Source organism: Dermacentor andersoni, chromosome 6, assembly GCF_023375885.2.
Source record: "Dermacentor andersoni chromosome 6, qqDerAnde1_hic_scaffold, whole genome shotgun sequence".
In the NCBI taxonomy this organism is placed as follows: domain Eukaryota; kingdom Metazoa; phylum Arthropoda; class Arachnida; order Ixodida; family Ixodidae; genus Dermacentor; species Dermacentor andersoni.
Window position 1 is genome coordinate 172,306,791 of NC_092819.1, and position 23,203 is coordinate 172,329,993.

At 45.2% G+C, this 23,203-nt stretch overlaps 1 protein-coding gene across 1 annotated transcript in view; it reads right to left on the reverse strand.

Moving 5' to 3' along the window:
• LOC129382774 (nicotinamide N-methyltransferase-like) overlaps positions 1 to 23,203 on the reverse strand; it is a 190,720-nt gene that overhangs the window by 158,331 nt on the left and 9,186 nt on the right. Inside the window, exon 3 of the mRNA XM_055066955.2 lies at positions 9,349 to 9,562. Within this exon, the coding sequence (XP_054922930.1) occupies positions 9,349 to 9,562 (214 nt within the window). The remainder of the gene's footprint in view (positions 1 to 9,348; positions 9,563 to 23,203) is intronic.

Consider the following 23,203-nt stretch of genomic DNA (forward strand, 5'->3'; position numbering starts at 1 on the left):
CAATCAGCTTTTACAGTGGCAGAATCCCAATTTACTTAATGATGACCATGCTTTATTTGATATCATGCAAGATTCCTCAACCATTTCAATATTCAGAAAGAAATCAAAACTGTATTTTTCCAACAATTGACACCTCTTTTTTGTAATTAATTTTCTGTTTTTCGACTGATATGCAATTTCATGCGTTGCAACACTTTTTGTTCCCGTTTGGCTTTTGTTTGGCCTTCCTGTATCTTTCTGTACGTACTTTATTTCTTCATTTTCATTATTTATACTTATTGTGTTGCATTGATTTATTGTATGTATAATTAAGTCATTCGTATATATACATGTATATGTAAGTATGTATATGCGTGTATTATGTGTATATATGTACACATTTTTTTTTGCACTGTTGTCTGCTGTGCTCGTAGCGCCAGGGGCCTAGTCAGGCGTGTATAGTCTCGCCTTTTTCTCCAGCGCCATGACAATCTTGCCTTGTCAAAATTATAATAAACTTCAAACTTCAAATCACGTGGAGGAACATATGGAATGGTGAATTGACTGCACCAGAAATGTTTAAGCACAATGGTTTCTGTTAACAAAGAATAAAGAATCGGAAGCTTTAATCTTCTAAAAATATCAATGTTATTACCAGTGGGCAGGTCTTAGGCAATATTTTTTAAAAGTGAACGCAGAAGAACGCAGCGAACCGTGCAGTGATCATAAACAGTGATTCCGTATCTAAGCACACTATAGGCTAAAGCGTGTGTAACACATTTACGGACTAAAAAAGGCATATCTAATATTATACAGGACACAAGATACAGCACGAAGTCTTTCGCAAATAAAATTAAGGTGTGAGTTCCAAGAGAGATCACTATCAAAGATCAGGCCAAGATATTTCACCGAATGCGCATATTTTACTGGCACACAGTTACAATGAAAACAGGAGGAAGTATGCAAATAAACAGGATGACTCAACTCAAATTGTTTTAATGGGTTATGAAAACATATAAGTTGCGTTTTAGAAGTATTAACATTGTTAAGGTTAGACCTAAACCAGTCCATGGCTTTAATAGCCGGCATCTGTAGTGCTGTAACAGCATCAGTGTATTTCTTTGCGCGTGCAAGAATAACAGTGTCGTCAGCATACTGGAACAACGAAACAGGCACATTGTTAGCAAGATCATTAACGTATAGATTGAATAACAAAGGACTCAATATAAAACCTTGCGGGACTCCGGAAGTAATTGCCGTGAAATCGCTATGAAATCTTGAAATGGACACATATTGGCGTCTATCTTGGAAAAAGTAAGTAAATGTAAAAGGGAACCTCGAAATCCCAATGTAGAAAGTTTATCAAGCGGAAGAACGTGGCAGATGCTATCGAAGGCCTTGTTTACGTCAAGAAAAAGAGAGCATACGGCTTTATTCTTATCAAAAGCTCAATTTAGTACGTCAGAGAATTCTTCAAAAAAATATGTTATTCCTTTTCCTGGTATGAAGCCGTACTGACAAGGTGATAGAACATTGTGCGTATTCAAAAAATTCGTCATGGTAAGCAGTAGATGCTTTTCAAAAATTTGCCCAATGCATGACAGAACAGAGATAGGTCGGTAATTACCATGTTTCTGGAGCCACCCTTATACAAAGGTTTAACTTTAGCAGTTTTCATAGAAGTCGGTATTATACCCCTAGAAATGATACTATTAAGGATAACTAGTAGGACACCTTTCATCGCTTCAAAATTTCTGCTCAATTCAGTAACTGTGAGGCCGGTATGACCAGGAGATTTGCTACGTTTAAGACTGAAAAGTTTACGCCTTAAATCACTTTCGGTAATGTCAGGAAGGAAAGCAGATTCGATCACACTGGGAGGTAGAGGAAAGTCGATAGGTGGAGTACGAGATGCGCCACAGACCAGAGAAAATAGTTTGTTAAAGTCATTCGCGATGCTCTGTCCATCTTTATGGAAATGCGAGATGAAAACTGTATCATTATAAATAGCAGACCTCACTGCTTTCAGGTTATGTACCAGTAACCACGTTTTCTTGCTTTTGAAACGTGCGTCATTAAACTGAGACGTTGCGCTTAGCCAGACGGAACATGGCATTAATACGGTTTCGTTCATGTTTAAACTGCAGTCGTAGTCCAGAACATTATGGGACACGAACATTATGGGACAGCCCAGAGCAGATCTTTCTCTTTAACGGCCTCCAGTATTACGGGTGACGTGCACCTATTGTCTAAATTTCGTTGCTTAACGATCACCATGCGTGAAGATTCGGCTTTGTGCGAACGAACAACCTCCACGAAATTGTCATATAAGTCTGCAGGGTAACATTGTAAATAAAAGAATCCCAATCGTACTTTGGAATTCTTTCATCAAGACGCTTATAACCAAGTACTGATACCTTTTGCTGGCTGCGCAAAGGTGCAGGGTGGCTGGAATTATCCGTTAACGAGCAGCAGATGAAATAGTGGTCTGCAAGCTTGATTTCAACCACAGCAGACCGCGCCAACAGGTTTTGAGAGCGCACGTTTATGTGATCAATGCAAGGCGAGACCAGCTGCCCAGATAAGTACTCCTCACGTGTAGGGCTGTGGATCTTAGTTCTAGTCCCCACTTTGATAAAGTGTGAAGATAATCTGCGACCATTGGAACATTGGAGCGTAGAATATCAATATTTATATCACCGGTAATGCAGACGTGTTCTTCACGGGAAAAATTGAAGGATGCTTAAGCTTCGCCTTCAAGAGTGGAACGCGATAGCGTTATCGCACCCCGTTCGCACCGCCTACTCAAACGCGCTACGCCAGCCGAACGTCGTGACCGGCACGGATAGCCGGGCCCCGACGCGCCATGAAAGCGGACGCGGTCATGGGGCGAGTGGTGCGCCACGTGTCGGGGCAGCGCCGTGTATTGCGAGGAGAGGGTCTTTTGTGTTTGCCGCAAGATGGTTCTGCGTGTGCGCACAGCGCAGAAGAAATGTAGCGGAAACGTACTTCGCTACTCGTGAAACTGCGACTTCTGTGTGTTACATGGTCATAAATTAATTACCGATATACACCACAGTATAACTTTCTACGGCACGTTTCTAAGGGAACACCTCATTCACTAGAGGCGATTTTGTCCCGTTTTGAGGGAACGAACTCGTGGCTCAGTGGTAGCGTCTCCGTCTCACACACCCGAGACCCTGGTTCGATTCCCACCAGCCCATCGTGCAAGATGTTTTTTATTTATGAAGTGCCTTCTGGAATTATTGCTCATGGCCGACGCCGCTGACACCGACACCGACGCCAACGACACCGGCTTTTCTGCGACACGAGCTCCTTAACGCTGTCGCGTTAAAATGATAATATTGCAGAATCAAGCTCAGCTAAAAAGATTCCACGGTTACAACACGGAAGGCGGTAAATTGTGAGTAGAACGAACCAACGACAACCAAGGTGTTCTTAGGCGGTGCGCAACTACTTCTGCTTGAGTAAAAGGACTACAAATTTCAGAAACAGACCAAGAATCCTTAAGAAAAACTGCGATTCCTCCTCCTGTTCGTTGTAGACGAGTGTAAGAATGTAACTGTTAACCTAGCAGCAAGAAATGTGATAACACATCTGACGAAACGTTCACTTCCGTGAGAGCAACAACGTCAAAATTTGAATGAAAAGGGTCAGCTAGCGCACAAATATGTTGCCAGTGCTTCCGTATACTGCGAATATTAACATTAACATAACATATTAACAAATTCACGGGCTTATCTCATTAATTCATTCAAATAACTTTATTGAGTGCCCTGCGATTTGTTGGGGTGGGCCTGGACCCCGCTAGACTTCGACCAAGGGTTGTTGGCCCTAGGCGGCTTCCTCGGCTCGCTGGGTGGTCCACAGTTAGTGCTGCGGGTCCGAGCTGAGCAATGCGGACTCCCAGTGCGTGCGGAAGAGGTCGATGTTTGAGGCTGTATCACCGTTATCCCGTAACATAGCCGTACATTCCCATTGGATATGCTTCAGGGTGGCTCTAGAGTCTCAGTTATCATCATCATCAGCCTGGTTACGCCCACTGCAGGGCAAAGGCCTCTTCTCCCATACTTCTCCAACTACCCCGTTTATGTACTAATTGTGGCCATGTCGTCCCTGTAAACTTCTTAATCTCTTCCGTCCACCTAACTTTCTGCCGCCCCCTGCTACGCTTTCCTTCCCTTGGAATTCATTCAGTAACCCTTAATTGCCATCGGTTATCTTCCCTCCTAATTGCATGTCCCGCCGATGCCCATTTCTTTTTCGTAATATCAACTAAGATGTCATTACCTCGCGTTTCTTCCCTTACCCAATCTGCTATTTTCTTATGGCTTAACGTTACACCCATCATTCCTCTTCCCATAGCTCGTTGCGTCGTCCTCAATTTAAATAGAGCCCTTTTCGTAAGACTCCAGGTTTATGCCCCGTACTTGAGTACTGGTAAGGCATAGCTGCTATGCACTTTTCTCTTGAGGGATAATGGCAACCTGCTGTTCACGATCTGAGAATGCCTGCCAAACGCACCCCAGCCCATTCTTATTCTTCTTATTATTTCAGTCTCATGATCCGGATATGCAGTCACTACCTGTCCCCTTTCTTATGGATTAGGATTATGTTAGCGTTCTTCCAAGATTCCGGTACGCTTGAAGTCATGAGGCATTGCAGCATCTCACTGAGGCATCTCACTTATCAGTCGTGTATAAATCTGGGCGTATTAGGGGCATGATAGCTGGACTCGGATATGATCTGGTCTGTAACTTCCGCCATTCGAGAGACTGTTTTTGCTTAATTTTGGGTGCGGTGGCGGGAATGTGCGCCTCTGCAATCTATGGTGTTGTGTAATTTCGTGAAATCTGGTCATTCGATCTCCCCAATCCGACTAATCGATAGTGGGTGAGGCGGGGCTAACCGAGGCTCGGTCCGTAAGCTCTCGAGCCATGCGGTGCGCCGCCTCATTGCTACCTACTGGTAGTGTGTGAGCGGGGGCCAAGATCAGATCGACCCTTTTGTCGTGATTATTATGTAATTTTGGTAGTCATAGTGCTTCTCGGAAGATTGGACCGTTGGCGAAGTTTCATATAACCGTCTGGGAATCACTGATGATTATGCCCGCTTGTATTTGTGCTATTTTAGCGCGATAGCTATTTCCTCTCTGGTTTCTGCGCGTAGTGTATTGACTGTAGCGCTCATCGTTCATTTTCACTCATAATTTATCACCACTGCTGCGTAGGCGCGCTTTTGTCCCTATCTAACTGCGTCTACAAATGTGTTGTCCTTGCTGTTACCAAATTTCTGCTGTATACTTTGTGCACTGCTCTCCCGTCTCCCCGATGGTGCGTAGGTTGCATATTCTTGGGTATTGGAGGGATGGTTACATGGGCCCTATAACGTCAAACTTTTCCAATATGTTTTTATTCCAATCTCCTGATGTGAAATTGGCGCAACCGCCGACGCAAGCATCAAACCAATCAGACCAATCAAACGATCTCCTCGTTCATAGGAGGTCACTTTTGTTTACTTGAAAAACGAATAACATTGCCTACTGTGAGCTGGTTGTCGTAGGTAATTGGCTGAGAATAGGTGAGGAGCACACTCAAGTGGAGAGGGATTCGATGGGGCCGAGCCACTGCACTGAAAATCGATAACCGCATAAAGAGGGTGGTACCGGCGTCCGCGATTGGTCCGCTTTCTCCTGCTTAACTTGCGGTAGCTGGTCGGAAATCGCGGCGGCATGCAACCGCCGCTTAAGAATAACGCTGAGACATCTGTCTTAGCGTCATTGAGTTCAGCAAAAAAGAGTTGGCAGAACGAGGTCTTAGACGTGCCGAAAGTGCTCGAAAACGTTACGTGGCCACCAAAATGTTTTAATATACGCAAACAAACCGATGCTCTCCGGCAGGTGCGACTAGCCAGTGCCTGAGTGATCGGCGCCAGCCATCTTCTATTCCTTTCGTATCGGGGCAGCCAGCGACTATTCAGAGGAAAATTCGATTTTGTTCGGCATATCAATGCATCTTTAACGCGTACACGTCATTTGCGGTTTTGTGACGTCGCGTGACAGGCAGGTGAAGTGGGTGTCCCCAGAAAACTGTTGACAAATAGCCCAGGGCTAATGCTGAAAAGGCATCGAATCAGAAATAACTATTGTTCTTTTGTTCGTTCAAATCGTGCATAATCAGTGTGCACACCTCATATAACATGGCGAGCTATCGAGGTTTTCGTGACGTCGTGTGAGAGACAGGTGAAGTGGGGGTGGTCCAAAAAAGTTTTTGAGCAATCGCGGATGCCTGATTGCCCAATCTAAATAGAAAAGTTTGGAATAGTTTTACGTTATAGCGCCCCATGTCTCTGACGTGTCTGGCCATATCTGCTTTGACGCCATCTTGGGTATGATACGTTATACCTAGGCGATCCAATATTCGCGCAGCTGTTTTAGTTTTGGACAGGCGTTCGTATTGGTACCATTCATTGTGCCTCGATTAGCTCATTCAGTGGATTGTGGAGGCCTAGCTTCTCTGTTGCTTGGAAAAAAAATTTATGTACCATGAATGGCCAACGGAAAGCTGTATAGGAAGTTTTTCACTTTGCTCTGCAGTAAAGTTTCGTTCGAGTTACATGCGACACCTGGTACATGGAGCCTTTGATTGCGTTTCTCGCGAACGCTTGCATTGCGATAGAGCGGAGTTTCCCTATGTTGAGGAATGGTTCAGTTGCAACATGTGCTGGATTACAGGAGGTATTCAGAGACCTGGATTCGGAAGAATTGGGGATAAGAGTTAATGCAGAATACCTTAGTAACTTGCGATTCGCTGATGATATTGTCTTACTTAGTAACTCAGGGGACCAATTGCAATGCATGCTCACTGACCTGGAGAGGCAAAGCAGAAGAGTGGGTCTAAAAATTAGTCTGCAGAAAACTAAAGTAATGTTTAACAGTCTCGGAAGAGAACAGCAATTTACAATAGGTAGCGAGGCACTGGAAGTGGTAAGGGAAGACATCTACTTAGGGCAGGTAGAGAGGGCATATCCGGATCATGAGACGGAAATAATCAGAAGAATATGAATGGGCTGGGGTGCGTTTGGCAGGAATTCTCAGATCATGAACACCGGGTTGCCATTATTCCTCAAGAGAAAAGTGTATAATAGCTGTGCCTTACCAGCACTCACGTACGGGGCAGAAGCCTGGAGGCTTACGAAAAGTGTTCTACTTAAATTGAGGACGACGCAACGAGCTATGGAAAGAAGAATGAGAGGTGTAACGTTAAGGGATAAGAAAAGAGCAGATTGGGTGAGGGAACAAACGCGAGTGAATGATATCTGAGTTGAAATCAAGAAAAAGAAATGGGCATGGGCAGGATACGTAATGAGGAGGGAAGATAACCGATGATCATTAAGAGTTACGGAATGGATTCCAAGGGAAGGAAAGCGTAGCAGAGGGTGGCAGAAAGTTAGGTGGGCGGTGGAGATTAAGAAGTTTGCACGGCCACAATTGGTACATGACCGGGGTAGTTGGAGAAGTATGGGAGAGGCCTTTTCCCTGCAGTGGGCATAACCAGGCTGATGATGATGAAGATGATGATGTGCTGGAATGTCCACGGCAATTAATGTACGCGAAACCTTTTGCGAATGGTTGCAGGGGTTTTGCTATGAAGCCGTTTTTTTCAGCCAAGCGTATTGCGCTACGTCTAGAATCGACACAATGTACATGTTGCGCTCTCGGATCTTACTATTGCAGTGATTGTGTACTGCTAAATTGCGTTCTGATAATGGTTCGCTGTTTACCTGGCTTTCTTGAGCTGCGCAGGAGTTATTTACTACATGTTTGGCTGGTAATCATAATTTCTCAATATGAGCCTCACTGCAGTGCGTCGTCTGCGAAGCCACGTTTCTAGTGCTGATGGCGTTGGTCAGCGCGCCCTTTTTCCTTGCCTCGAGATTTGCTGTTCCATGTCCCACTTGGCAGAGTCCTTTGAGACAAGCGACAATAGAGAAACAATTTTCAACTTGCCTTTCCAGTCGAGTCTTTTTGACAGCGTAAGCCCAGGAACGTTAGCTGCGGTCACTGCTTCACCGAAAATGGGTCAATGATCTTAGGCCTAACAGGGCTCCTGTTTGCCGTATCGTTGGTGGTAATATTCAGGGCGCTTGGTCAATTCTTCATGCGCCCTTAGCGGTTCACATAGTTTCCTTAGATGCCTCTATACCTCTGGTGGCTCTTCCGAATGCTCAAGTCCTGATTCCCTGCCTTCTCAGAAATCGTCAAAATGGATCTAAATATGCACTCGCACAACTGGTTTGGCTAGACTTGACTCTCTAAAATATAGAGAAGTTCATCATTAGGCACTAAGTGATCGTAGTGAAGAATAGCACTGAAGCGCAAGCAATCCTCTGTAAGCAATCCTATGTACACTGACTTGGTTATTAGATTAACAATATCATATATATACATAAGAAAAGTCGGTCTTTATGCACTATCCTGGGGTGTACCAGTATTAACGGGTATCCGATTTCTAGAGTAAATTTGAAGACATACATACTGAATATAGTGAATGAAGGAATTGAAATTTCGGCATTCGATTATGGATCTCGGTAGCCCTATACACTGATGATTCAGGCTAAGATTAAGATGAGTAAACGAGATCAAGACTCTTGCTAAAATCTGGGACAATAGCATCACCTGACCATTATTGCCTTAAATGTACGCGAAACTATGCGTGATTGTCGTCAATTTCACAAGTGCAAAATAGAGCCCTTTCTGAAGGCATGCTAGAAGGTGGCGTTCACCCTATTCTATTAAAGTAGTTTATTTACATAATTTCCTCTTGTGGCCTCTAATGGTTTGCAGTGTGCTGATATAAGCGATAAATAACGGTAAATAATAATAAAAAAAAAGATTATACGACTTTTCATTACTGGTGCAAAGCGAGATGTTCGTCAGGTCGAGTGAATATTAGGAAATTTACATTGTAAATAATAACGAGGAATCTCGAAATCTCCGCAAAGCAACACAGAAAAATGGAATATTATCGGGACCTCGAAACACATTCGTCGTGATACTCGGCAGTACAACAAAAAAATGAAAGGGAAACAAATTTAGGTTTCAAAAAAGAACTGTGTGATTCAGGGGGTACGTTAATGTTTGTGCAAGAGAAAATATATGCGCAGGATTGTGGCCTTCTGGAACAGCTGCACCCTAATAATAAGATCTTCGGGTTGTTGGCGTGAGAGATTGCGTTTCGAGCCTCCTATCGAACGCACATTTTTTCCCTAGCACCAGACAGCAACAAGCTTACCTACAATGAAGTGCCTCGTATGAGTCAAGAAGTGCTTTATGTAGAATAAACTCACGAGAGTCCCTCGGCGGCTGCCGCTAGCGCGAGGAAAGGTGTGTAGTCCGGGCAGTCTGGTTCGTGCTCAAGCCACGACCGCAGCGCTGCCCTGTTGGCCGGCTCAGGATCAGCCAGGTAAACCTTGCTCGTGAAGCGGCTCAGTACCGCTGCTTGGTGAAGCGTCGGTCCGCAGCACAGGTCCACGCCAATGCAGCACCGAGTTGGCAGCCATGCTGCGTGCAGTAGAGCCCCCCCCCCCCCCCCTCTTTTCCGCAAGTTGTTGCTACATGGGCAGGCCCTGGGCTGGCTTGGGAGCTGCTAACCTCAACTAAGCACTTGGTTGTAATTTTGCAGAGCCAGAGGGCTCATCACGCAAAGAAGACTCCGTGGCAAAATTGCCAAGAAAATTAATAACAAGCCTCCGAGGAAGTCTTGGAATTGCTCCAACCGAATCTTTAATTAGTTTTCGCTGGGAGCGCTGTTCCAGTTTAGTTAGCATTTAGAGTTATAGAACGCAGGCGATAATGTACTTGTTTTAACAGCACAGCGCTTCGACCATATTCTACCGTTCCAGCACCAGCAGACACGCCCGACACTAATCACACTGTATGGTCAACACACGCATCAAATCGAACTAGTTTTTACAGTCATTATCAAAACCCTTGCTTACACCTGTAAACCAAAAGGTGTGGCGTCACTGCTGGTTTATCCCTGCGTATAGACGCAGCTGCGATTCGGGTTCAAGAACAAGTGCGTCATGTTCCAAGTCGCTCTTAGAAAGTTTTCGACGCTGCTTCACCCGAAGCATCTATACGACGTGTTCACGAGGCTGCTCAGTGCTCATCGGCGCCGCCCAACGCTCCACCATTTGCTTTCGCGAGGCCGCCCACCCTCGCCATTGAAACCACGCTTCGCTGAGTATGGAGAAGGTTTCTGCTCCACTCGACGTTTCTTCTGAGGCTAGTTCTCCTCCGCGTCAATAAACGCTGCGGTCACGATTTATTGGTATCGCAGCGCGCGTCATTGATCCCTTTATACTGCACCTGGGCGCCATGCGACATGGTATCTTTTACACAGCTGGCCTTCACACGCTCCTTAGCTGCGCACGCGCAACCGCCTGCACTCGGCATTCTGAGCTCACCTCGCACTTTCGCTCTGTCCGACGCACGTGCAGCTCCCATCCATTGTATGCTCTGCTCGTCTTCCCCTTGCCTACGCACAACTGGCGCCACTTTGCACTACCTCCTAGACCAGCCTTTCGTCCAAGGCACTAGCCGGCAGCGACTACGCACAATGCGGCACAAGAGGCCGATAAATGTTTGCTTTATGACAGTCTCATATTGTGCCCATAGCGGAGGGCTTCGATGCTCACAGTTGTTGATTATTAAATTTTCATGGGAAATTTTATGGCTTCCTTCACACACCGTATTGCAAGAACTAGGGTCTTCCAGCGTCTTTCAATCAGAAAGTGGTTTGTTTTGTGACACTGAATCACACTGGAGGCGCTGGCGCTCGCGGGTGAGTCATTGGGGCAGTGGTTAATTTGTTCGATAAGTGCCCGGTCACGCTGTATTAGATGTTAGTTTAACTGCTATAGCGCTAGAGAGCGCTGGTACGTGCTGTAGACGCGCTGGTTTTGTTAGTGTCCGAATGTTTTTAGTGTATAAAGAGCGTAGGCGCTCTTGAATAATAAATGCTTCATTGTATATTGCGCCAGGCCAGAATACATTTTCAACGAAAAATGCTAGTCTTCTGTTGTAAATAATGCAAGATAATTTCAAGTCATAAATATCTGTTTCTTGTCACAACTTCGAGTGAAGGTGCCTGAGCTCCCTTTAGGCCTGCTTTGTGGCAGTCAAGATCCTTTTGTATTTTGCATTTCCTTTACACCGTGAGCATAGCTCAGTTCTTGGATGAAGATAGAGAAACACAAATAGCTACTCGTTTTTAAGTGGACTGTATTTTTTAGTTCCCATGGAATAAACGAGGACTCTCTGCTCAGCAGAAATGCATATATAATATTATTACAAGTAGCTTACAATACCTTTTCAGAGAAACCGATACTGCGGGACGTAAATCAGCTCGAGGGAACCTGGAGAGTAACAAACGTCTCTGTGGCGACGTTCATAGAGGACATTGTGGGAAACCTGGGAGACAGTGAGCTCTACATGAGCGATCTGGTGAGTTATGTCGGCGCGCGCTATGGTATCGATAACGTACGTAGCGGATGAGCTAGGAGCAGCGAGAAATGAGTGCCAAGAGGCAGATAAGGTTTGCGTTCATATTGCAGGAGAAACGGTGACTAGCTAGTGCTGTCGTGCCTGGACTAGTTGTAGGCAAAAGAAACACACGACATAGTGGCGTCCCAATCGCAGTGGTCGTCGGAGACGTACATTGAAACCTTATGGGTGAGAGTTCAGCCCAGGTGCTCTGTGAGTCCATTCGTGTGAGGGTCATAAGTGGTTGTGATCTTGTCGAGATAGAGCATGAATGAAGGACGTTCGAGGTCACGGGGGCCAAATGTACCGGCTTTCCTCGGTCAAAAACTGTCGAGTAGCACCATGATGAAAAACGATGCCATATAGAAGAAAGTGGGCGACATCCGTAGCGAAGCTGGTTTGAATGCAGCGGTAATGATGGGCGTATCGCTTCGTGTAGTCGCAACGGTTACATACTTGTTTCTTCATGTGGTGGTTTGAAAGGGACCACTAAGGTCGAACACAATAAGAAAGAATGGTTTCGCGGGGAGGTCGGTAGGATCAAGGAGACGGGCGGGAACCATAGCGGGCCGCTAGCGGCGCTGGTATTGGTAGAAGCTACTGACATATCATTTCACGAAATCGTAGGGACAAAGCCAGAGGAAATGGAGCTTTACGCAATCATAAGTCAATCAATCAATCAATCTTTATTTTCGTTCTGTCAATAACACAGAAAGAAGGACTGTGACAAAAAGCTGTTTTTCAAAACAGCTTGACTAGGCTACAGCCCCAGGAAAAAATTTCAAAACGGTAACAGCACTACCGTAAAATAAATCAAAAATTGAAACTTAACAGACAGGGTAGTACTATAGGGCACACACTAAGTAAAGGAAATGCTAAGGTAATAGAGAAGGCAGTTTTTACAGTCGTCATAAAATAAATACAAAACAGTTTCTTAGAAAAATGAAGTATCTGGAAGGCTATCAAATTACAAATGTCTAGAATAAATACACTGAATATACAGGAAAAAACAAAATAGAAATCAATTTGTTACAAACAGTTACATACAACCAGATGAAACAATTCGATACGGCTATGGATTTGATAAGCGAGACAACTTTTGTAGTATAACCAGTGGTAAGTAGTAGAAATATCAGAGCTATACATCACTGTGTATAACTTGCGGATATCCTAATATGAACAATCAAATAAGTCACAATTGTTAAGGTCATAGTGATTGAGGAGGGACGGAAGAGTGTAAGACAAGCGCTCTTTTCCGGAGTTTAATCGTACTGTGTCTACTTCCCAATTTTCTCCATGACGCGTGGGATAACTTAAGTGCCTAATTCTTAAATTGGCCAGAACACGCAAATTTGTTATGTTCTTACAAGTTTCTAATTTGAATTTTCTGCTTAACGTATAATTGTGTCTGGTGCATTTTAACTATTCCTGAAGTTAAGAATAAAACATTAGTAGATGCCGCAAAAGGTGCATTGAAAATATGCCTAATACATTTTTTCTGAACCAAGTATATTTGATTCAGATTTCTGACCGTCGTTGTACCCCATACTAGTTGGCAATAATTTAAACGAGAGCTAAAGAGTGAATGATAGAGTAGAAACTTGATTCCTTTTGGAAGTAAGTATCGAAGCCGACCAATTACACCTGTCACCTGAGCTAATTTTTGTAGAACATGTCTCACCTGGTAATCCCAACTCATATTCGCGGAAAAAAATATGCCCCGACATTTAAAATGGCCAACCATTTCAATAGTGTGGGTACTCAGTACTATGTCTTCATGAGCTGGAATAATTTTATTTTTTGGTCGGAATATAACAGCTTTTGTTTTATTTTCGTTATTACGCATAGCATTTGCCGCTGACCATCTCTCTATCGTTTTTATCGCGTGATTACAAGTTCTGATAAGCTCATAAATATCTTGCCGTGAAAAAAGTATGCTGGCATCATCAGCATATATTATGTATTTCGCGTCGCAATAAATATTTACAATGTCATTAGCATAGACATTAAATAATAGTGGGCCTAGAATTCTGTCCTGTGGCACTCCACACAGCAAAGGTTTCACTCCGGAAGTAGAGTCGCTTATCTGAACGACCTGCTGTCTGTTCGATAAATAAGAGTCAATAAGCGCTAGGGCTTGTCCGCGAATACCATAGCAATGCAATTCGTTTAACAATATTTTATGGTTTACTAAATCAAAGGCCTTTGAAAAATCAATAAGAATACCGAGAACGAGCGCCTTATTTTCAAATTGTTTAAGAATATACTCTTTTTGCTCCAGGAGTGCCAGTTCAACTGAGTTATTTTTACGAAAACCAAATTGATTAGGTGTAAATAAATTATGTTTATCAATGCAACTTGGAAATTGAGTGTGCAGAATTTTTTCGAAGGCCTTTGAGAACACAGGCAAGATAGACACGGGTCTATAATTGCCAAAGTTATTTCGGTCACCTTTTTCGTAAAGGTGACCGAAAGGTGTTGGGGCAAGTGCTGGCGAGACCAAGGTGACCAGCGGTGGGCGCGTCATGAACCTGGCGGAGGATATCTGACCGCAGACGGACAGGCACGAAGAGGTTCAGGGCCATCGTTATACATATTGTGGCCATATAAGGTGTCGTTGCGAATGCAAAACAAGCGGTGTGAAGGGTTGCTTGTTGTAGAGATAAGGCTGTCGATGATAGAACGTAAAGCCGAGTCGTGGCGTTGTTCGCCTCCTATATCAAGGAGGCCCGAGATAGAAAAGACGCAGACGTCAGTGTCTTGCTCGATGACGTCAGGGCAATCAACAGGATGTCAGGACAGGCCATCGGCATCTTGATGGAGCTGACCGGACTTGTGCACTAACGAAAACGAGTATTATTGGAGATGGAGAACCCAACAACCAAGGCGGCCCGTACGGTCTTTGAAGGAGGGAAGCCAACAGGGGGCACGAGGATCAGTTACGACCGTAAAGGTGTGGCCACAAAGGTAGGGACTCAATCTGGCGGCAGCTGAAGAAAGAGTAAGACACTCCCATTCTGTGACTGCGTAACTCTTCTCCAGTGAGGACAGGAGGCGGCTAGCTCGCGCAATAATGCAGTCGTGTCCGCACTGACGCTGAATGAGGATGGTTCCGATTCTATGGCCACTAGCATCTGTACGAACTTCTGCTGGGATAGACGGATGAAAACGCGCTTGAACAAAAGTCGTAAGGGAATCGATAAGCGTAAAAGAGGCAGCTTGTTGGGGCAAGCCCCATGTAAAAGCAACGACCTTTTCGAGGAGGGTAATAAGGGGAATCCCAATGTCGCTGAAGTTACGGATGAGATGGAGGAAACAAGAGCACACACAATTCAATGAAGCTTCCTAAATATCTTTAGCCGAAGAAGTTACGGCAAAATGCTTCACGGGGCGAACGATTTCAGGATCAGGGGTGCTATGCAGGATGCGCCGAGTTTGGCGAAACTCGGGATCTTCACGAGCTCTGGCGACACCCCAAGATGAAAGCACAAATGGTACCGAGACACAGTTTATCTTTCGAGAAGCCTCCAGTTTCATTGGTTTATCTCGATTCACTCTGGGTGGCTATCATTCCTTGGGCGTTGCCTTCTGGGCGGTCGACAAACTGGGGCTCACGTGATCATACCGTCGGTGCATGGTCGCGCCTTCTTTCACTTGTTTGTCGTTCCACCGAGTGCATTACACGCACAAGCGAGTTATAAAACAAATGCATTTAATACAATATTATTAGTTAGTTTAACGTGGTTTAAAAGCATTTTAAAGCTTACAAGATGTACACTGAATGTGTATTCGACTAATTTGTAATTTAGTACGCTTCGCATTATACCACGAGGGAACGCTGTGGTGGCGTCATCACATACATTCATCGGGTGAGCATGGCGGCTAAGCATCGAAGAGGCCCAGTGTAAACAAACTCGTACAACGAGCTTGCAGTGTGCGACGTAGTGATCAGGCTCGACGATGACCACTATTTCTTGGATAGTTCTGTTCCTCCGTGAGCAATCTTTGCGTGCACCCCGAAAGACTGCGAATAGCTTAGGCGATTTTACAGATCGCAACGCGTACTTACTGTTCACGGCACAATCCTGAACAAACAACTTATCCGGTGCTGCTTCTGTGAGTGCGCTGAGTTCCTCCACTCTGCGTGACTGCGAGCGTCACGAATATTGCATAGTGTGTGCAAAAGGAAGACAGCCGATATAGCTACGATGCGACAAGGAGGTGGTGCCGACGATGGATCTCGCAACCAACACAGTGACGGAGGCATCGACAAACTGCAGATAAGTATATTTCTACTGTTTCATATTTAGCATAATAATAGTGCACGGATTAAGTCACTTTCGTAGTAACGAACTGAATGTCCTGCAGTTTAAAAAAGGCATTGAGAGCCAATGAGTGTTCGTGCTTTAACATGTGCGTGGGCCCGCGAAAATATGGAAAAGATAAAGGTAACCTTCACTAACTTAGTGATATAACAGAAGTTCATCAGTGACATTCAGCCCGGAGAATCTATGGAAGAGTATCTTTATCCAGGTGAAATATCAATAGCAGGTACTGATATAAAGCAGGAAACTTATACAAAAATTTCATGGGTTGAACAGCACATGGGAGGCATTACCGAATTGTGATCGCCACGTTACCGATATCCTTGAAAAATGTTTAGAATCGTTGCATTCTACCGGTTATGCAATATGGGACATAAACCTGGAGGTTAACAAAGAAACTTGAGAAGTCGAGGACTGTGCAGAAAGCGAAGTAACAAAAATTGTTGGAGGCAGCATTAAGGCAGGAAGACAGTGGCGTAGTAAACCGTGGCAACTGATATGCTAGTTGAGATTAAAAAAAAAAAAAATGGAATCGGTGGGCAGGCCATGCACATCTTCAATCACTTGTTGCCAATTTATAACAGGTGATTACATAAGCGTGACAGAATGGATGTCAAGAAGAGAGAACTGCAGCCGAGGATGGTAGAAAATTGCGTAATGGGACAAAAATATGATGTTTGTAGGCATAGGATGCAATCAGCTCGCATAAGACGGGATTGTAGGGAGCGCCATTGATTTCGCAGTGAACAAAAATAAGTTTGTGGTGCTGACAGTAGAGACTCGTGAAGGTTCGGGGACACGTCAGCTGTTGGCACACTAATAAACATTACAATTGGCTCTGAAAAATACAACCCATTATGAAAAATAAAGCAATGTTGTCCCGACAAATTGTTTTATCATGCATACACTAAAGGCTTCCACAGTCAAGGGCAGTTAGTACCAATAGTGCAATGAGCATTTTTATTTGTAAATAATGGTTTATATGCGGTTGATTCATTCCAACAATCCACTTTTTTTGCAGCAAAACATTCTGCTGCTGGAGGCACTCAACCGCCCGGTGGCAGTAGGCGAGCGCCAGGCACATGCTCTTGAGAGTGTGGCAAGGTCCAGAGGGCTGCTCTGCAACAGTAGGATCAGTGCACTCACTGCTTTCCAGTCGAGCCCCCAGAACACACCTTATAAAGGAGCTTTCAGTTTATTATTTTGTTTATTGTTCAAGAGCATGAATAAAATTATTGCAGTAAACATTGTGCTGTGCACATTGGGACACTTGTAACATGCACTTTATGTCTCTTCAAAATGGGCAAACACATAAGACAACCTGGACCGTGTAAATGAAAAAGACACTAATGCAGCATATACGTCATTGTGCTGTTTGTTCTTTCTATGTGCAAGAATACAGTGGGTGTTGATTAGCCACAAGATGAACGGTGTGTGTATTTCACAATGAAAAGACAGGAAACGGCATGACCTTAATAATGCTATCACCTATAGACTGTGCACATGAATGCAACACTCCCCGATTTAAACGTGCCATTACATGCATGTTCGATAGCACATATTCTTTAACAATGTCATATATTTGCATGTACTAATTTTCACACAGCTTAAGCGCATGCATAGCTCACTTGTGATGTATCCATTTCATAGGCCAAATAATTGTACACTTTGTCCTTTTGTGTTGTATGAAAAGCGGCATCCTCTAGTCGGATACAACTTCACAAGACAGGAGAGGCCCCGCCCAGATGACCAAAGCGCAGCAGCCGATTGCCTCCACATAGTCCCTCTCTAAAGAGCGGGTATTAGTGCGTCCAGCGGCACGACGTCAGTGTAGAGTGTGTGCCCATTGGTGCAGGCTTGTGTTCACCTGCCGTTGAAGTGCAGATTCTGCGGCCTCCTAAAGTTATATCTGACCATAGAATCACGTAATGCCTTGCACTGGTTGCATAGACTTTAGCAACTTGATAGCACACAATGATCAGGAACAGAAATCTATAAAGGCACCCAAGCAAAGCTGGCTGGCCACACTTCTATTATGAGGGGCTGTAAACAGTTCTCACCAAATATTCCCATGACATCCTTGAAAAAGAGGTGGTGTTTGGCACTTTAGAATCAAAAACAGATTACAGTGAATGCTGTGTACCACGTTAAAACAAACTGAGCTTGGTTATCTGCACAGCATGTAATGAAAGCTTGTGCTTCACATAGGAAACAAAGTGCTCTGTCCAGTACAACTGTCGAGTTTGCTGTGGCACCTATTATGTCATTAGTGTCGACATACAAATTTTCAAAGGCGATTCATTTCACCATTATTTTTGTATGATGGTTCTTTCAATCAGTGCTTGTATTACATGAGCAGGTGGGTTTGAAAGCAAAGCTTTGTTTGCAAACCTTCAGACTTCCATAATTGTGTGGCAAGGCACTGGCATGGTGTCGAATAGCTTACACTTTCTCAGTCCTGCACCGAAGAGGCCCAATGCTCTACTTGAAGTTGGACCGCACAATTCGACGGCACACAAAGAAGAATAACACACCCAGCAGAGCGTTCTGCTGTGTGTATTTCTCTTCTTTGTGTCCCGTCGAATTGTGGTGCAATTCAGCTACAAGCTTCTATACCGATACAACGAGTCTTCAACCTCACCAATGATCTAGTTATTAAGCCACAATGGCACACATCTTTGAAATGTCCCAACACGAATTAGCTCTCCAACAAATCACCACAAGCATAAAATTTTGCAGCACAGGTGTATGTACGTGCCATATTCTGTACCACTAAACTCGCAGGAATTAAAGGGGCAAGCATTAACCAGCCTTACTGCTGCCGTTGCCATCATCATCATGACACCAATAGAAAGACAGTGCTGCGTTTCAGTAAAGGGAGTGCCGGAGGGAAAGGCGTGACAGCGAGGCTTGAGGCTTACAATAAAAATAGCATTTACAAGACATGTTCAATGCCAAAATATGCTGCATATCACTCATCCTACTTTGGAATTGCGGCAAGCTTTTACACGTTTGAGCATGTCACAGTTTGTGTAATCATTGCTCTAAAGCTGTACAAAAGGTTTATTCAATCTGCAATCTTTATTTTTATCATGGCGGGTTAAAGACCCACTTTTCATTGGCATCTGCACCACATTTCTCCCGATATGTAATTTTGCCTTGGTGGTTCACGACATCTTCACGCACACCGAGTTCTGCAGAGCATTTGATCTGCATTGTTCTACTGCTGAAGAATTAGAGCCCTATATGAGACGAAAATATACGATTTGTCCATACAGAACAACGCTGCCCCCCCCCCCAAAAGAAATACACTGAACCACTGGCACATGCACCAACAGTGCACACAGCAAACACTCTGAAGTATTTTCTTCATGCAAGCCAGCACACTAAGATTCTCAATGCATTTTCATTTTGCCATAAATGCATAGGCACAACCGGCTTGGCGCGACATCCGCATCTCGCACTGCAACAAATTGTGCAATGCCTTACTGTTCATAGTGTGGCCGATAGATGACGCATGACCAAAATTCAGCATTATGCATACTAAGTAACTTGTACTAAGTACTAAGTAATCTCATAATAAAAAGCAAGTTCTTTATGAGATTAGCATTCACAGGGTACTTCACACAATTTGTGATATCCATCTATCTATTTATACTTCATTAACCTCTTTCCCCAAAAAAAGTGAGCCATTTGGAAGGCACCTTGATAGACAAGTAGAACAATCGGTAAAAAGTCAGCAACCAGCGAAAAAGTCAGTATTATAGGCTGCCGCATGTGTGACGTCGGAAACACAAAATTTAGGTCGGCTACAGAGAAGTGACAAATTTAGCAATATGGTGCGTCTAGACATTGCTACAATGCTAATCAGAGTAACGCTGACATTGAAGGCACCTTAATTCCTACGTACGTTGCGTCGACACACCCGACTACGTTCGTAATGTCTCCGCGAAGAAGCGTTTTTTTTTTATAAATGCCCGCTCAGCCGCAGTCTTCGGGAAAGCCAGCCACCGCTTCCGCACCGCCGCATCAATAAGCGCATCAGACATCTCTGACACAGAGGCTCGCAATAGTTTGATGACGTCCAATGTAACGCTCGGCGCCGACGCTTCCCTGAAAACTCCCCAGTCCCGTAGAAACGGAGGGCGCAGAGGACTTGCTCTTCAACGGTGAGCGAATGAAGCCCGCCACGCTGTCTCCACAGACGAGAGTCTTCGCCTAGCTCGTCACACAGCCAGCGCACTGATGTCTTCGACAGGCCAAGATGACGCTGAAACTCCACGGCGGTCATGTACGCGAACGGGTCCAGACGGTCATACTGACGCTTGCTGCCGCTGGCTGCAATAACACAGGCTGCTGCTGCCGCCGCCATGTTCCCGAGTTGAACTCGGAGGGGGTTTCGCGATGTACGAGTTTAGCACGAGTTCGCCTGTCAATCAAAGCCAGAGGTCACGCCCCGCGCGAGGCATGTAACTCTAGTCAACGCCTTTTTGCTCTAGTGCGCGCACCCACCAAGGTTGGGCCACGCCCAACTTATCTTTCGGCAACAGCGACGCGGTGCTGAGCTGAGAGGCATCAACAATATTCACCACCGACATAAAACACGCACAACACACTGTCATCGGTGATGTACTGCGCACTACTATCAAAAACAAAGCGTTGACTGTCGCTGGCTTCTCGGGCTGAGATGGCCCCACAGCACGGTTTCATTGCCTGCATTGTGGCGACGTAGCGCACAGTAAATAATTATCGGCACGTCACTGTAGCTGCTTGCAAGGCGTCGATGCGCCGAGGGTGACGACGATGCTGAGGAGTGCGTATCGCAGCAGTCGTTTGAGATGGCTGCTCCGTCATCGGTGATGTATCGGAGCCACAACGTCGTAAACACGATCAGCGTCCGAGAATCGCTCGCTCTTCTAGACCCAGGGCAATGGCATTTCTTCATCACAAGCACTGCGCACTCAACAGTTCCACCACCTTCCTCAGTTCGAAGTCTCATTTCATAGCCGCACACAAGAGCCCTCACCTGCCAAAATGCGATTCCTGCGGTGTCGTTACGATATCCTTCTGCGATCGCTGCTGGCTCCAGCATAAGTAATCCGCAAGCACCTTGGTGCGCACAAAACACTCAAATACTGCGTACATGCGCTCAGAGGCACTTTCAGTGGGCAAGCGATGACAAGCGATGAACTGTGTCGATGGGAAGCACGCACTTCTTCGCAATGCATCGCCGAGGCTTCGCGCACAAAGATAAACTGGTACATTTTCACTAAACTGCGTCACTACGAGCACTACGGACCACCATTTTGTAGCGACAACCGTTGCTCCCGTATTTATGACTAGTGTGTCGTTGTTAGTTGGTAAAGCGGGCGTCTTAAGGCGCCTGCGATAAACAGCCGTACCGTGGCGCTGCGTTTCTATTCCCCTAATAGAGAAAGAGTGGTGATCACTGACATTATTGAGAATAGCACTGTAGCGCCCCTAGGCGACTTCTCACCGTATGAACTGCCTCGTGCGTGCGACCCTGTTCAATGTATCCGCTTCTAAGCTTTCGCCTCACTGTCGCCACTCGCGGCAAGAAGTGCAAAATTTAATATATTTGCTCGATCTCCGTTTGTCATCAGAAATTTCTAGCATTCAAAACGAAAAACAGACACTTAAAGAAATAAAAATGTTCGTTATTTTATTTGTTGTATTATAACGTATTCGTTTGAGCGAAAGCGTAGCTGCAAGAATGCGCCGCATGTACCCTGTTCGCATTCGATGGAGGATAGAAAGATAGTTGCCGAAAGATGAGGCACGCTCTTGACGCGCCCGGGAAAGGCGTGGCAAGCGGCTCAGGGCAAGTCTGCAGACAGACAGCGGGACAGTCACGGTATTGCTAAGTTGCGATAATCCGTTGATAACAATACGCGGCGCTGGCGAGTTTCGTTGTGCAGCCGTCTGCGCTTGAAACGTGGAAGCAGCGTGCCGCGCAGGGTGCGCTCATGTTGTCATACGCAGCTTTTTGTCTACATATTTTTTTGCCTGCAGCCTTTGCGCGTTTCACGCTATCTCCGTTCACTGACTGCCGTCGAGCAAACTCGGGTAAAACTCGGGTGAACGAGAAACTCGGCGCATCCTGCATAGCACCCCAGGTTGGATATATATATATATATATATATAAAATCATATATATAGAGCTGAAGGGCTTGATTTACAGGAACGGTTCCCCCTTCACGAGAATCCCTGCGCCATCTTGCCTGCAACCACCCTCTGACCCAACCTTATATCCGAGACGCGAGAGCTGGAAAGCCGCATCTCCCACTGCTCTTGGGTATGGGGCGATAGGGGGTAGAGGAGGCAAATGTTGATTTATTTGCAATGTATCACAATGTGCCAGAGTGTTCCTGCCTACCTGGTCACAGTAGTATTTATATTCTTCGTTACATTATACAGGAAACATGACATGAAGCCTGCTTGGATGAGAGAACGTGTTGGTTTGAAACAAAGTGAGTGTTGTCTCTTGCGTCGTCGTTAGCTGTGCGTGAGGTGGAGGGAGTGTTCTGCTTGAGTCAGTAGTGTCAAGTGATTTCTTGGTATGTTGTCAATCTAGTGAACTCTGCTGTGTCCTTCAGGGCCACATGACTAATACGGCAAATAACGAAATGATTAATGCGGTTATTTCATGCATCCGAAACAGCATTTTGAGAAGTTGAGCTGGAGGCCGGCATTGCGGAATACAGCGAGAGTGGTGGAGAAGCGCTGAAGAGCCATGTCAAACGTTGGTGAAAGCGCAACGCCATCGTAAAGGTAGCACAAGAAAGGTGACCGCTTGAAGCCACGCAGAAACCAATCCATCCTGCTTTCGAATGTGGCCAGCGCATTGCAAAGACCGAAAGGCATGACTTTGGAGTGACAGAGCCCATCCAGAATCAGAAATGCGTTTTGTTGTGGTCCACTTCATCAACAGCAATCTCCTAATAAACTGGGCGAAGAGCAATTGGTGAGCAATATTGGATGCCATGAAGACACGCGAGTGCATCGTCTGTACGGGGTAAATTATTAACGTCTTTCTTCTTGTTGAAGTGTTGATAGTCAATACAATGTCGCCAGGTGTTGCCTCTTTTCTTGACGCGCATCCCAGAAGATGCCCATGGATTCGATGATGCCCTTGGCGAGCATTTTCTTAATTTCTTTTGGATTCTACCCCCCGCGGCAGAAGCGCGATAATGAGGCCGGTGAATCGGTTTTGCGTCAATGGTGTGGATGTTGTGCACCACAAATGTGGTCTGGCCTTGCGGGTGATTTTTTTAGGTAAAACATCTGGGCATAGGACCACTCAAGATCC